The sequence below is a fragment of the Branchiostoma lanceolatum genome, chromosome 8, assembly GCF_035083965.1.
Source record: "Branchiostoma lanceolatum isolate klBraLanc5 chromosome 8, klBraLanc5.hap2, whole genome shotgun sequence".
In the NCBI taxonomy this organism is placed as follows: Eukaryota; Metazoa; Chordata; class Leptocardii; order Amphioxiformes; family Branchiostomatidae; genus Branchiostoma; species Branchiostoma lanceolatum.
The window spans coordinates 9,857,751-9,874,495 of NC_089729.1; the positions used below are offsets into that span (position 1 = coordinate 9,857,751).

General features: G+C 39.9%; 1 protein-coding gene across 5 annotated transcripts in view; it reads right to left on the reverse strand.

Moving 5' to 3' along the window:
* Positions 1 to 15,886, reverse strand: part of LOC136440011 (uncharacterized) — a 33,292-nt gene extending 17,406 nt beyond the window's left edge. The window contains exons 1-5 of one of the 5 annotated variants that reach the window (XM_066435749.1): positions 11,099 to 11,294; positions 10,298 to 10,348; positions 6,701 to 6,767; positions 1,220 to 1,301; positions 470 to 607 (exon numbers count right to left, since the gene is read on the reverse strand). In XM_066435749.1, the coding sequence (XP_066291846.1) occupies positions 470 to 607; positions 1,220 to 1,301; positions 6,701 to 6,727 (247 nt within the window). In that variant the 5' untranslated portion in view covers positions 6,728 to 6,767; positions 10,298 to 10,348; positions 11,099 to 11,294. Of the gene's footprint in view, positions 1 to 469; positions 608 to 1,219; positions 1,302 to 6,700; positions 6,768 to 10,297; positions 10,349 to 11,098; positions 11,295 to 15,864 lie in introns of those variants that run through there. The other 4 variants (XM_066435750.1, XM_066435751.1, XM_066435748.1 and 1 more) reach the window with 4 other exon arrangements.
* Between the last annotated feature and the right edge of the window lie 859 nt (positions 15,887 to 16,745).

Here is a 16,745-nt window from a genome sequence, read left to right on the forward strand (position 1 = left end):
GACAGGGATGAAGTTATGGTATAAACGTTAAATCAAAATGATGATGATGAATGGTTTATTATTATTGCACAACTTTTTACAGACAACAAACAACAGCATCGCAGGTTTCCGTAGTTACCTGAATTGCGCTGGTGTTACAGTGTTTAAAATCAACAAATTCAGGTCATTCCCTTTAAAATACTTTTACATATAAATCACGAACGCAATGAAATATTGATATACAAGCACTGTCAATAATCTACCATAAATGTTTGTTACATTACATTAAACACAAAATGTCCGTGGGTGTTGCACTATCATAAGGAACTGGCAGTGTCACAATTGTTCAGAAGCATGGCCATGTAGGGCATCGGGCTTTTCTTAAAGCGCTCTGTTCTTGTTAAAATGGTACTATACTTATCGCCTTAATCAACGATTACACATTCTCCTTCCCAAATACAAGCAAGTGTGATAATGCCATCAATCGTACCTGCTCCAGTGGGCTGCAGTGGATCAATGGTCGGAGATTCAACAAATATGACATCATCATCATCATTTCTCTGGCTGAGTGTGGTATTCTGGGAAGGGCATCCTGGTAGGTGAGGAGGCGCCAGAGTGTTGGTTCCTGCTGGGGTAACGTCAATGAAGAGTGTTAATATTTAAAATTCTAATCAATACACTTGTGCAGAGGCTTTCCTGTTTTGCAGAAGGGTTTGAGAAAATAACAGATTGCAATGAAGAAAGACTTTGACTATTGAAGCCAGGGAACATCATCATTCAAAATGAACTAAAAAAAAGGAATAAAACTTTCAACTTTTTTCCACATGAAAGCTTGGGACTTCTTGAGTGTGTCATCCCTAAAATGAAGTTTGCCTGACCTACATACTTGGCTTGGATACAACAATAAGAAATAAAGATAGCAATATGTGCATACTAAACTTGTGCAATGAAAGCTATAGCCTGGGTGCCATCCACCACAGTAACCGCAGGCTCAATCTTTTCGATTGCTCACCAAAGAGTTAGAAAGTGAAAAGATTGAGCCAGTGGTTACTACAGAGGATGGCACCCAGGCTAAGTAAGAGAGCTAAGCAAGGGTGAAAGAAAATTAGGGACATAGTTTGGGGAAAAAATGCATAGGGAAAAAGGGCAACACAAGCCATAGGAATCGTGTATATGTCCCATACTCTTCACAAACTTTCAAAGGGGAGTGGAGGGAAAGAGAAAATGCCTGTCAACCTACCCAGTGTGGCTCCCTGAGAGACTAGGTTCACTGCCATACACCCAGGACAGGACTGTGTTAGAGCACCCCAGCCACCGCCAGGCTGGAACACAGGAGAGGAAAATTGTACATGTTAATGACTTGAAAACTCAGTGAGCTATGTCATTTCTAAAGACAATGAGAATACAAATTGGCAAGGTACAAAAAAATATGGACATGAAATATGTGACAAAACCTTATGATACATGCGTGCACACCAAAAGAACAAAACAGACAGCTGAAGTTTGTTCAAACTTTTCCGTCAAAAATCTTAGCCAATTACATAATTGGATAAAATAGGAAATTTTAGTAGGGTGATCCAGAGAGATAAAAATAAGACAAGACCTTGATAGAAAATAACGTTTTCTTAGATTAAAAGAACTCTTTATTGCAACGCAGGTGAACAATATCACAACTACCATTATTCTAAGCAGTTCAAATGTAAAGGTCATTTAACTGAGTGTTTATTAACAAAACCAGACACTTCAAGGCCATCCCAAGGCCATCTCTTTTCCAACAACAACCAGCAGCAGTGAGCTAATTAGTTTACATTACCCAATACTGGTATCAGTTGGCACTTCTGTTACACAACATGATTGATTATAGCAGGGCTCGAAATTCATTTTTTTGCACCTGACCAAAAAAATTAGGTACACAGAAAGAATTTTGGGTGCACCGCATAAAATAAAGTCAGCAAAACATAGTTACAAAGTTTAGCGCTACTGCCTCTCTTAAGAGCTTCAATCTGCAATGCTATAGCTAACTTTGAAATTCAAACAAGTTATACATCAAATAAAGTACAGCAAAAGGTTACATTGCTTTTCCTGATACTTACATTTCAAGAATATTCTGTATGCTATTTCACAAGAGGACCTTTGCCCTATAGAGTACAAAAATATCTAGGTGCACTAGTGCACCCAGTCAAAAATTAGGTGCACAGCTCCAATTTTAGGTGCACAAAAGTGCACATGCACCCACTATTTCGAGCCCTGGTTACACAACATGATTGATTATAGGATACATAATCGTGTTGCTATGAAACACAAGGTCATGCCAAGTTATCCTGATAAATTTCAATACAAAAACCTGACCTTCCATAATCAAACTGCACATGTTATTGTTCGCTTACTGGTGCATTGCACCTATCACTGTAGATACCCAATGGGGATGTAAATGTAGAAGGAGAAATTTCTAAATCTCTTAAAGATTTCACAGTAACTTTAGTTAAAAGAACAAACATTTCACATATTTTCTAATACCATACTTCTGGCTATCTCAGTTGTGAAGGGCAAATAAAATATTCTTATTTCTAGAACTCAGTAGAAGACTTTTGAAGGCGGGAAACCAAACCTTCAATTCTGTAGGCTAACTTATACCAGCGTCACATTTCCAAACCAGGTTCTGGAAGGCTTTCTTCAGTAACAAAAAATAAACAACATATCAACATAGACAAGTCCATTTATGCAAATGTCCCAGGCAAGAGAAACCACTGATCAGGCAAGTGAATGTCCTCCCGTACTTGCCTGATGGGGCCAGTGCCATTTTTTCGGACGCCCTATACTTTAAAGAAATTTGACATCCCAGCAGGGTAGCAATGTTAGGGCAAATCTACTAATTCTTTTTCTGTAAAAAGATCATATTGATGCCTGTCAAAAGCATCATATTGATGCCCATCAGTCGCTCAATTCTCTTAATTATCTTGGTACATAAAGCAGCAAAAAGGTAGCTTTGATTTTTCTACAAATATTCTGGGGCCTAACATGCTCTGTCTTACCTGCATTGAGATCTTTGTTTATTGTTTACATTGCCTAAATCTCGCAACACTTTCATCTTACATCCTTTAACTGTCCTTATAATCATTACATAATCATTTACATCATTGAAAGGGATAAGATAATGAGACTCTCTCACGGTCTTTTGACCTTTGAGGTAATTATTTGCAAACTTTCCAGTGGCGGACTTGAGTCAGGTGAGAGTCGTTCTGTGGTCTGGGCATTCTAAACTGCCATCAGGAGCAGGGCTCCAAATAGTGGGTGCATGTGCACCCGTGTGCACCCAAAGTTGGAGCTGTGCACCTAATTTCTGACTGTGGGTGCAACTAGATATTTTTGCACTATATAGGGTAACGGTTCTCTTGTCTACTAGAATATACTTGTGTACAAAATATTATTGAGATGTAAGTATCAGGAAAAGCAATATAACCTTTTGTTGTAGTTGTACTTTATTTCCTTTGTTGAAATTTGAAATCTTGATAGAATTCAGATTGAAGTTCATAAGAGAGGCAGTAGCATCAAACTTATGTTTTGCTGACATTCAACTTTATTTTATGTGGTGCACATTTTTCCTGTGCACCTAATTCTTTTGGTTGGGTGCACCAGTGCACCTATTTCCCAAAAAGGATTTCGAGCCCTGAGGTGTAAGATGAATAAATAAATTGAAGGAGTCAATAATATTTGTAACGAAATGCAAGAAATCACTTGTCAGATACTAGTAGTAAGAAAATCCAAAATGTTGCAACTAACATGTACAGAAGTACCTTACTTCTGCAGTTCTGGCCAATACCCTGATTGATTTATCTTCAGCCCCAATATATGCAAGTCTACAAGTTTGTCTAGCCTGAATTCAATCAAGACTCTTGTGACCGCTCGCGGCCCTGTAACCACCTCGCAACCCAAGAGGGAGGGGAGAGAACACCCCCCCCACCCCCCCCACCCCCCCCGGACAGCTGGATTTTGCGTTATACAGACTACAAGTTTGTCAAGATCATATTGTAAAGTTTAGAGTGCTTTTTCTATTAAAAATAAAATGATATCATCGTAGCAAGTAAAAATGCATAGAAATATGTCACTTAAATTTTCAGCAAGTGAGAAGCTGGATCAGGTCAGTAGACTTTTTTAGATAATTGCCCTAGCATACCTAGAGCCAGTGATTTTTTAAAAACTTGTCCAACCCTGATCAAGTTTGAATATAATAAAAAGGAATTGAAACTTATCGCTTTTATACCCTTTATTTGCATTATAATGCCAGTATTGTACTTCCTCTTGCACATAAACATAATTAGCTTTTGACAATATGCAAATTTGTTTCCTGCCCACCTGGCTAAAGTTTAACAATTGAACTATTGTCTGTGGCCCACCAAATTGTATAGTAATCTATACAAGATAACAGTTGCCCAACCTGATTTGCATACTTCACAAGCAAAGTTTCACCTCTCAAAGCAACTCATTCGTGTTCATAATCTGGTTGTTCTAATAGTAATAGTAATTGTATAAAGGAAAAGGTTGTCCCATAGCCTTTTTGAGGCTGTAGGGGCAGTGAGTTGTTATCCACTGTCCCTACAGGACATTCGAAGGCAGGGCCCATCTCTCTCCTTCCACCGCCTTTTACCTCACCAATCGAAGTCAGGTACCCATTTTTACACAAACTGACAAAGGCACAACATCAGTGGCATATCAGGGTAATTGAACCCAGGACCTCTTGGCTCTGGGCCAAACACCCTAAAGTTACGCCAACGCCCACAAATTTAACTGAATACAACAGTTGAAATGCAGCAATAGGTTTGTTCTCCAAAACACACAGTCACAGCTTTACATGTGCACAAAAATACCCCCCTCCCCAAAATCCATTGTTGACTTGGCCCGTTGTGATTGGACAGCGACAATTGGAGAGACAATAGCAGCCATTAAAACCACACCTACCTTTAACGACTTTGACAATCCTTTTTTCTTGTTGATATGACTTAATCCATTAGCAGTCATCCCACAGGATTATTCAGGTAAATGAGACAATACATGCCCATTATTATCATATCAATATCTGCCAATCACCTGGCAGATAAGTTAAATGTAGATAAATTTGTGATCAAAATGAATTAGGCGCGCTTTAGACCTACAATGTTATACAGTCGTGCGATCATCGTCGTAGGCGACGGTTTTCTTTAGACACACGGTCAGGAAATAGCACGGGCCCCCCGCGGCGCAGAATTCCATCGATGTGCGCGTGTGACCCAAAGTGACCTCTTGCGCTCAAATTCAAAATGGCGGGGGAACCGCTTGTTTTTGTCAAAAGATGAAGCTTTTACTGACTTTGCAACAACTGTTGCCCTGCAGATGAGACGTTGAGAACGGTGCTCAACAAAGAAAGAGATTGAGGCTGGTACAGAGACGGACGGGATTTAACCCGAGTTCGTGGCCGCCGCCGGGGATGTCCCGGGGATCGAGGAATAGGGGCATACTAGAGAAGTAGCCACTGGTAGCAGGGCGTCGCGCCGGAATAACCGGTTTCGGATGAGAAAAATATGTTTCCATTGCTAACTGCATGCATATTTACAAAGAAAACGATAGAAACTTTCCTTCCCGGACAGGAAACAGCACGCTGTAGGCTTATTAGCATATCACCCACTTCCGTCGCCGGCGACGATTCTTCTTTAGACGAGAAAAACACAGCCACAGGCCCCCCCGCTGAACGTCGTGCGACTGGGTCCGAGGTGGTCGCACGACATTTCGAGGATTTCCCGTTTATTGCCGTCGTACGATTGTTTTGATCGTCTTTAGACGGCCAAAAAATACCGTCGCCGGCGACGTCGCCCACGACGATGATCGCACGACTCTAAAATGTCGTATGTGTAAAGAGGCCCTTAGTCACAACCTCTGGCTCACACTTTTTGAATCATAGCCTTCCATTGCATGTAATATAATGACAATGAACTTTATTGCATATTCATGCCCAACATGGGCTAAATGCATTAGGTAACATGAAGTAAAAGAAAAGGAACATTGTGCTATATTCCATCTAAATCTACAGAGTGTCTTCTTGAAACATTTGTACACAAATTCACATAGTTTTTCAATCATATCGTAGTTTCTAGAAGACATAAAACATGTGAATAACTCATTATTTGTAAGACGTGCATATGTCTTGTCTAGTTGTGTGGATCTTACAAGGGGTCTGCGCATGTCTGAGTATAGTGAGCATTCTAAAATAAAATGTATTTCATCTTCTATACAATCATTGTCACAGACAATCATATAGCATGATCCTGCCTACTCTATTGAGTATTGTGAAACCGTATTAACCTGGGGGTGCTACACTACCGATCTCTCAAAGTGCTACTCTCAAAGTCAATGTGGCAGATTTATAATGTTACTGGAGGTTACATACTTAACAACTCTATCACAACTTTAGTCCAATTGGCAAAAGTTACACCCTGTCCGATTCGCACTAACGGTCTGAATCTGGCTACGAGGGGGGGGGGGGTTAAATCCGCCTAAAGAACTGGATTCTGTGCATCCAGTTGGGATCAATCCCATGCCCTGGCCAATCCCAGTTTGCGAATTCTGGTATTAACATTTTTTTATTATAAAAAAAGAAATGAGTTTAAAAACTGGGCTAGTTGAGCAGCCCTAGCCGCATGCCCCTCTACAGCTGAACCAATACGTAAATAAATAAATAAAATGCTTATACCTCTGACTTTACTGCCCTGCTTTGCATCTTCCCTGTCCGGTACCAGCCTTGTGCTCTCAGAATTCAGCTGAAAGGAAAAGATAGCAACACATTTAGTCCCACTTCCTATCCTTGTCCTCATGAAACTATTTTGACCCCATCTAATCAGATGTAGATCATAGCCATCTGTGGCAACCATTCAGTGCAAATTGTTCCAATCCACTATCTTAGTACATGTACTTAGCTAGTAGCATAGTGAAGATGACCAAGATCATGGTGCTGTCATAATCAAAAAGAGGGCAACTTTCCATACACATGTAAGCAATGTTTGAGTGCATTTTACACTTGTTGTTCGCTGTGTACACACTTCACAACATTGTACAGTAAAAAGCAAGAGGTATTAAACTATTGTACAAGTCATCCTTCCAGTTTTCTGTCAGCCTCAGACCTTGAGTAGAGTAGAGTAGAGTAGAGTTTACAAAGACAGGTCGAATCGGTGACCCAGCAACAAAACAATATACTCAAGTGGCGATCAGCACATATACTCATATAGCTGGTATAGTTCTATCTCCATGTTCAATACCAACAACTCACACCACGGTACCATAAGTTTTCTGAGTAACTATAGCTGATCTATTTTTGGTTCGGCAGCCCGTAGGGTCAACATATGATAACCTGAACGCAGTTCAAGTAATTACTAATACAGAGAAGCATGCTGGCTCTCTGAGTAATCTTTTCAAAGAAGGTGAAGGTCAAACCCTGGTAGAGTCTTTCCCACAAATCTACATGTTCCATCTTACATGAGAGGAAATCAGGCAGTAAGTGTTGCCTGTTCCCTCCAGTTTGTCCGCATGACCCACATGTAACCCAATCCACCAGCAGATAACAAGAAACAGTCCAAGCAATCAATCATTTCACACTGGCAGTGGCAGCCTAAAAAAACTCTAGCCCAGTGACCCCTGGCAAAATATGTACCACAGAAACAACATTGAATTTGAAAGTAGGATTGTTATGGTTTTTAAGGCCCCCGTTCATGATTAAAAAAGTTTCGGATATATTCCGAATTGAAACAGTTTACATTTAACGTCCGTGATGCAAACTTGCAACCGCCCTGAAAACGGTTTACATCTAATTTGCACATTATGCAAAGTCTCTTCTGTTCTGCGATCCCACACCTCGAGACGACCGAAATATCCTATTGACAGCTAAAACTGTCGATTTTCCGCGCGCTAACCAAGAGTTGTACTTTAGGTGTCTTCGATCGGCACTGAACTGCTGTCCTGTTGAAGCCGCGTTCCTTCAGGCCCTTGGTGATTTCTTCATACACTTCCTGGTTCTGATGAATGCCATCAACTTTCTTCTGGACCTCCTGATCCACCCAAATAGATATCAGCTTGGGCTGGGGCCGTAGCAAGATGTTAAGGTTCAAAAACACGGCCGAAAATTCGATTGACAGCTAAAAGCTGTCACTCTTTCCCGTGCTAAAGCCCAAGTGACGCCGTGAACTATGACCTCATGTACCCCGATGTACAATATCAGAAACATCAATGTGAACCGGTTCCGTATTGCTTTTGCGTTCATGATGACACTTCCATGAAACCATTTTATTCTGAACCGTTGTAGACTACCTCGCGAGGAGGTTCAGAATTAAACGGAATGAAGCTGTTACAGAGTGTTCATGTTCACAAGTAAAACGGTTTATCTTGCTGAAACGGTTTGAACCGTTTTACTTTTTCAATCATGAACGGGGCCTAAGTAAATTTTAGTATTCTAAATGTATTTCACTTAACACATCATATGATCAATATGGACATTATAATTAGGTCAACCCCAAGAAGGGACTTTGAATTTGATACAATTTTTCTCACTTCTCATTTACACATTGTGCAGATTTATAAGAATGAAAATGAATTTGAAAATACAATTATTGCACAACAGCCTTGAAAACAAGACATTGTGATGTTCATAGGGCAACCCATTTTCATAAACCTACCTCGTTGCCTAAACTGTACACAAAATCTACTTGTTTATTGATAACCTTCTATTCAGAATGGACAATCTTTGTTTCAAATATTGAGTGCATCTAATCTATGCAAGTCCAACAGCATTTTTACTGGAAGCAATTTTATGACATGGTGTGACTATAAGGCATAACTATCCAAAGTTGTTTTCATCGTTCCAGTTCAGTGGTTCAGCAAGAACAATTTTGTACTCATAACCTGCATTGTCTTTCATATGCCAACTGAGGAGGGTCATTGAAATCATAGAAAGCACAGGAGTACATGATGTTGTTGTTTCTGGTAGCCTGGTCTGAGAGATCATTTCAAATTCAACCTGAGTAGTAAACCTGCATTTACAGCCTACAGTTGTTAAGTTGTACAAGGCCACCGAGAAGTCACTGACCTTTGGAACTGTACATGACTGGGTCTAGTGGAGTGGACGAAGGTCCTTTCAAACTGTACATGACTGGGTCTAGTGGAGTGGACGAAGGTCCTTTCACAAGCACAAAAACCTCTGTCATATCAAATATTAAAATATCATCATAAGATCATATCAAAATGGAGAGATGTTGGTTCTGTACTTCTCAGGAAAACTCAGGATAGGTGAGAGGATTGCATCATTTGTCCAGGGCAAAGTGCACTCTTTTCTTTAGACCATGATAATATATTTGTATAAAAATGTACCTACATGTAGTACATGTAACAACATAGACCATATACCACCACGGTACAGTCAAGACATGAAAAGACAGGCAGACTGTGATAAAATATTCACACTCACTCTAATGAAATTCAGAAGCCTGGTATGTGATTTAACAAAAAAATAAAAAACAATTTGAATTTATGTCCAGGATGTTTCCAGAATCCTATTTACGTAAATCATTAACTTCAGGTCAACGAACAACATGGAAGATTAATTGTAACCTTTAGAATAACCTCAAACTGTTTTAACAGTTAAAGGTTCAGTTGAAATGTCACTCAGACAACTTTGAGGGGCTGTTCTCTTTTGGAAGATGCAAATCTGTCTAGTTTTGAATGTACATAACGTTAAACCTTGCAGTATGCTTACAAGGTATAAAATACACAATTCCATACTTCTGTGTTCAAGGCATCATTTTTGAAGACTTTGATAATGATATACTTGACAAAGCTTTTGGATCACTTCAGAAACACACAACGTTAACATGTGTGTCTTGAAAAATGGAAACCAAATAACTCCTGTAAATGCATCTAAGTTTGCATGGTTTTTATTTCGCGCTAAGGGGAAAATGGAGTGTTTGCGGTGGTTTTAAGACCGCGACAGTGCTATAGTTACAAACTGCTACAGTACTGGAAAAAATGTTTGCGGTGGTTTTAAGTTTGCTGTGAAACGGTCACCGCGAAAACTGCGAACATAAAACCACCACGAATATTTCTGCATTTACAATATGTGACATCTTCAAAGTTTTCTGTCCACAAATAATAGTAAGCACCACCCAAGTCATAAGGAAGTGAGTCACAAGTACATAATGTCCGTCCAAACTCAGTTACATGCATAGTTTGTGCCTGTTGAACAGTATTTTGCCAGCCAGAATGTTTAACATGACTTGTCAAATTTTTCCATAACAAAAAAACTTACAGTTTTCTTTCGTTTCCTTTCTTTTCACCTCCTTTCAACGCACATGGCACACTGCATAACAAAATTCCCAAGGGACGTCAGATTAACATTCGGAAGAATCTCTATCTAACCTAGTATATCTAACCTCCTTGGTTGAAGCAAAAGTAAATGCTAAAAATCATGTCTCCAGTCTTTAAGTACTTGTAGTCCACGTAAACGTTACGTCAATACGAAGAACAGTCACCTATTTTTTTGCCTGGGGCAAGTTGCCACAACCTGCTTTGACCGATGAAATCATCCAGCCATGTGGAAAAATGTCCTCGCTTGTCACACCTATATCTATGGGATGATGATTTATGAAAAACAAATTATTCCGATCACCAACAAAGCGTTTAGGAAGAGTAGTATCACTGTAACCAGGCGTTAGATGCCCTACAGAATGAAGGAGATGTATAATTTTGCTATCTATATGAACGTAACTAAACCCGCATGCTTTCTGACAGCTCGGGGCAACAAGCGAGACACTTCGCCATGCTCGACTGAGCAGGAAAATTACTGATTTGTACTGAGTTTTACGTACATTCGAGGCCAGATCGTCGTCGTGTCTGTCCCCTCCCTGTACCAAGTTACACGTAAAGCAAACATGAACGACCATAACCTTCCTAACCGAGCGTATGTAGACATCAGTTCGCCCCCCCTCTCTATATTGCTGTGTAAACAAGCGCCAGTCCTTTGTTTGTACGGCGACGTTTCACAACTTCGTCTCAACAACGACCGCAGCGATGGCGAAGCTGCGTGATCGGCGGTAAAATATACACTCACCAGACGATGGAATATCTTGTCGACAGCCTTGATGTCCTGCTCGAAAGGTTTGCCGCCAAAAATACATCTCTAAAACCCCCCGAGGATCAGAGATTCTCCAGGCGCTGCCGTTCGGTTTTGGCGCTGGACATCCTGCGGGCCACGTGACTGTTGGGAGGGCTGGGCTCAACTTCGACCTCTGGAGGGACGATTCGACTTTGGAAAGTTTGAGATCGGAAGCTTTCAAAACAGGACAAAATTGTGTTACTGTAGTGTCCGCTCTCCAGGTTTGATGGTTTATGGATGGCAAAAATACCTACCATGACACTGATATACTGGTACTTTTTACAAGTACGGTTATATTCTATCTAATAGCGTGCTGTGGCCTCCACAGAAGTCGCCAAAGGCGGTGGCGCAGTGATCGACCTTATGAGAGGAACTGACGTCGTCAGAAAAGAATTTCCGACAAATTCCAGACATTCTGTGAAGTGTGACGCCCGAAAATGTAACAAAACATAAGCGAAGTGCGGAAAAGTCGTGTTTCCCACTGCTGTTCAGATTTACTTCTAAAAAGTTTAACTCTACTCTTTCTCTACATAGTTGGCCCAAGGAGGTTATATTTGGTTGGCCGGAGTTTGAGAAAGAAAGAGGGCTTTTTATATTATAGGATATTCGAGGCAAAACCATGACTACGGTGGCGACAAGATTGCTAGCTTCCGCTTTGATATGATAATAGACAAAGGAAGCCTGTAACCGGGAGCCCGTAAAATGCCCCTAAAAGAAACAAAATTGGCCCGAAACATTACGCAATCAGAGATGGCAGACTTCACACTATCAAATCGTCCTCTAGCAGAACAAACAGAAACTGTTGTATAAACACACTGACAGACACACAGACAGACATGCCCAAAACTCACTCCCTTGGGGAGGAACGATATTCCCTCTATATTATTACTAACTTTCGCTGACACTGCTTTGCTTTGATACTTCGTGGAAAACTGATACTACATGTAGTATGAACAGGGAACATCTGGTGTTGATTAATAAAGTCAGCAGACACTAATCAATAACAAGAGTTCAACGACCCCATACCTTCGTCAAGCAAGATTTGCAAAACTTTCACATGTAAGTTGTAACATACTAGTACCTGTACAAAATCATTTACCAATGAGTTTGTACAGCTTTTGCTCATTATACATATGCAAAGAATAATTTGTATGAAGTCGTTATGTCCTCTTTCCAAATCACATATGTTGCAAACATCTAATCTCCAAGCAGATCTACACCGGGCGCGAAAATCGTATATGCTAGCCAGAGAAGGTCCAGTCAGCCAGAGAGGGTCCAATCAGCCCGGTACTGATTGGACCCTCTCTGGCTGACTGGACCTTCTCTGGCTAGCATATACGATTTTCGCGCCCGGTGTAGATCTGCTTGGAGATTTAATAGATGTTTGCAACATATGTGATTAGCAAACATCCTCCTTCAGGAAGCTATTGTAGCATTGCCTCACTAATTATGCAAATGATGTTCACATTTACAGAATCTATATCCGATGATATTCAACTTTATCTAACCTACCCTACATGTGTCAACGGTATAGATATTTCATCATTTACCACTAGAGTCAATTCCAAGTCACCGAGAGGGTTTCCAGAAAGTATTTCTAATAAGTTTGAACTTTTTTAGATAAAAGAATACTTCAGTCAAAATAGTTCTAAATTCTTCAATCAATTAAAAAGTTTGAACATATTTGAACATTTCAATAACGTATATGTTTTTGAAATAATTTGAAAGTAACTTCAAAAATATATCTTTATTTAGAACAAGGAGGTTTTTACCCCTTGATCTGTATGATTGTTTCACTGTTGGAAGATCTTGGAACATGTTTCAAATGGTAGATTTGGGTAATTGACCCCATAAAAGTAAGTGCTAATCACGCTCTATTGTCTGCCTCTGAATATATTAGATTTCGCTGCTGGACACTTGTGACTCTTTTGTGTTGAGCTGTGTATGCATGGCACCGGGAGATAATCCCATATACTTTGCAGGAATGTGTGAATTGCCCCCTTCCCAGCCCACCAACCCAGTTTCACAATGTTTTCAGAATGTTGGAACATGTTGGAACAAATATCGGATGAATCTATATTGCAACAGTTTAGAAAATTATACATATAACGTGTTCAATGTTATAAATTTTCTAACACATTGGAACATAGTAGAAAATATTTAGAACATCAAATAAATGTTGAAAATTGTTAAATCTCAGTTAGATTGTTGCAATGGTTTTGAAAATGTTAGAACAAAAGGCAACAAACACCCACACGGTAATGTGGAATTGACTCTATAAAGTTTCATTCATTCATTATTGAAATGCTGTCCTAATTTGCATTATTCATGTCCATAAATGTTTATCTTGAACCATGTACATGACTTTGAAATTATCCTCATTAATGATGCAAATCAATCTACATACCACTACGTTGGTCTTTATCAAAGTTACCCACAAGTTCAATCATCCGTTCTTGAATTATCCTGCTTCAAAGTATGCAACTGAAAAGCCACTGAAGTTCCAAAGAAAGCTGCAGGAGGGCCAAGACTTCAACGAGGTCACTTCTCCCATGTCTCCCCGAGCAATAGAGGTATACCAACGACAAAAATCGTCACATTATCTTGTGAAGACCACGAGATATAAAAAAAACGGACGTTCGGCTGCAATGCCAAGGAAAGCCGCTAGGGTGCCCAAAATCTAATAATCGTCTTCAATGAAATAAGACCTAACCGCATACCACGTTTCATGACAAGCCATCCATAGCTTCTTGAGTTGTGCTGCTAAACCGCGGCCGCATACACACAATGACATACATACAAACATACAAGCGCTACCAAAAACATGACTTTCTCGGTAAATATGAATAGGGGCATTAGGCAAGTCCTCGTGAGTTCAGTTATAGGCGGGAACTTTGGGTTTGCATTGCCGTCTTATAATGTTTTCACGATAACTAAGTGCAAATAAGGAACTCAGGTGGTCAAGAAGTAAAATGGTGACTTCCCTAAAATGTAAAATCAAGTACTGTATGGGGGTTCTGAAAAATCAATGTAATGTCTTGACTCGTATAACCTTGTCCCGTGAAATAGAGCATGTAAGGTATCGCACATGACATAGCTAGAAACATTGTGCGTGTAGACAGAACTGACATTCAATATACATGTGTTTATGATCTACCACCATGTTTTATTCAGCTAGATCACATCACTATTCAAGGCTGAATGAATAATACGCGTCATTTTCCAATTTTAAACCATACCATGCATGCATGCTATGCTAAGTAATGAGCATGCTGTGTCTCGTACTGTTGTTATCATGAAGTGAGGGGCGGCTTTCTTCCCTCTTCTCGGAACTAATGCATTTTTCCCCGTAGTCGCATTTATAGCACAACCAAGGACGTATCGTTTAATCCCAGTTCAGCGTTAATATCGTACGCGTTCTTCAAGGCTTTCGATAAAACATTATTTCAATCGTGCTCACGGCATCACCGTCATTCTACATCAAGTAAATCTCCGAATGTACTAGTACATGTATTTCAATCTATTTTTAACACTAAGTGCAAACGGACATGACCAGGGAAAAATCACCCTGATATGCATGAGTTTGCTTACAATTTAAAAAAAAGAACAAATAACGAATATGCACATCACGTACCAAACAATAAACATCAAAAGTACTGACAATACTCATTGAGGCAAGGGAACCACAACAAACGTGGTTTAGTTACAGTCAAAATTAGTGAGTTCCTTATTTTATGAAAGTATGTCGAAGGATACTGATGTACATGTGTTTTTTTATCTCCATGAAAAAATACTTTTTCATGGGGATATTGTTTTGAGTGTGTTAGCGTGTGTGTTTGCGTGTTTGCATGTTTTTGTCACGTCACCGGATGCTTAAAGTCAGCATAACTGTAGAACGTGTCGATGGATTGTAATGATATTTGGTATGTGGGTAGGTGTTGGGAGGAGAAAGGTCAAGGTCGATTTTGGGCCCACTGGTATGTGTCACTGGAACTGCAATGGCGTATTTGTAAAAATCTTCTAAGGAGAATAACTGAAGAAAGGAACAACAGATTTTCATGTTATGTGGTAAGCAGGTAGGTTGGACAGAGATGTACACACTGAAGTGCAAACTATGCAAATTGTGATTGAATTTGCATAAGTAATGAGGTAAATCTATACCTCCAGTCTAGGCATGTCACACCTGTCACACCTGTTGGTTTCAAATCTGGGACAAGAATTCCCCAGGTCCCAACAGCTGGTAATGAGGAAAATCTATACCTGGGAGCTCACACCTGTCACACCTGTCACACCTGTTAATTTCAGACCCAGATTTAGGTGCAAGGAAAGATAGACACAGCTGTTGCAAGGTCTTGGTTTAATCTCATGATAGTGGAACATTTATACACATAGCTAATAGATAGATACATGTATATATGGGTAGTAAGGTGGTGATGATAATTCAAAGTTCAAGTTCATTGTTGCAACTGATTCCAAAGACTGGCTGTCACTATTCGGTTGTTATTGCTGTAGCAGCACCTGTTATAAAACACATCATAGATAAAAACCAATTTCATGGAGATTTTGGATCTTTAGACTCTTGTTTTAAATGTTTTGTACCTCACAACGTCGGCTGGGAAAAGAAGTGTCAACAATATGCTACGTTAATGCAAGGAGGTTAATGCTCCACCTATGTACAGATGTATCGAGGAATAATAGTAATATGATAATGAAGTACTCACGTGTGCATTAAGATCAATTCTTCAGAACCAATATTACACGCCTTGGGCGAAAGAGAACGCTCTGATACGACGCTTGTTTTCGTGAACGTAATGTCTGAAGAAGATCTCTTCCGTAGTACACTGAGGTACAAGTCGAAGCTGCAGACTGCCCCCTCCTACGCCACTGTGCCCATTCCCACGCAGAATCAATGATATCCCGTCGTTGTTTTTCTTTCCTGAAGAAGCTATACACGCATTTGGTCTCCTTCGTTTATTAAAAACACGTGTTGCCATGCATATGATTATGAACAGCCTTACATACAATCAAGGTATCGCGTCAGAACTAAATTAGTTTACACCACTGGATATAGCCCGGGGCAGCGTGAATACAACATTTGATATATTCACCAAATAGGACCGATCCATTTAACTAGCAGCGGGGACGGCATAGCTGCAAACCCTCTTGAGAAACGATGAATATGTGAAAATGATTAACCCCTAGCCCTCTCGTGAATACATTTGTACGTGAAAAAAATGCTTCTCTTATGCCATCCGCCTCAGTCAATAACTCTATGGCAACCGCGGCACAAATCTTGGACCACGTTTGGAAAGATGAATTTCGAATTCCTATATTCCTATGTCAGATTACATGGCACAAAACAGAAACACTACACATTCAAAACAAGAGCTTTTAAAAAAAGCTGGCGTTTCGGCTACGTTTATGAGTGTAAATTGTCTTTTCCCTTTAGTTGAAGTAAAATCTGCCAGAGGAAGTCACTCAAGGGCTGTTCAGTCTATAAGAAAAATTGTCATTTTGGGAAATGAGTACTGTTTTAATAGAGAAAGGCAGATTGGGGAAAGCAATTTTGAAGTTACGTCACTTAACTTAAGTGCTTTTGAAA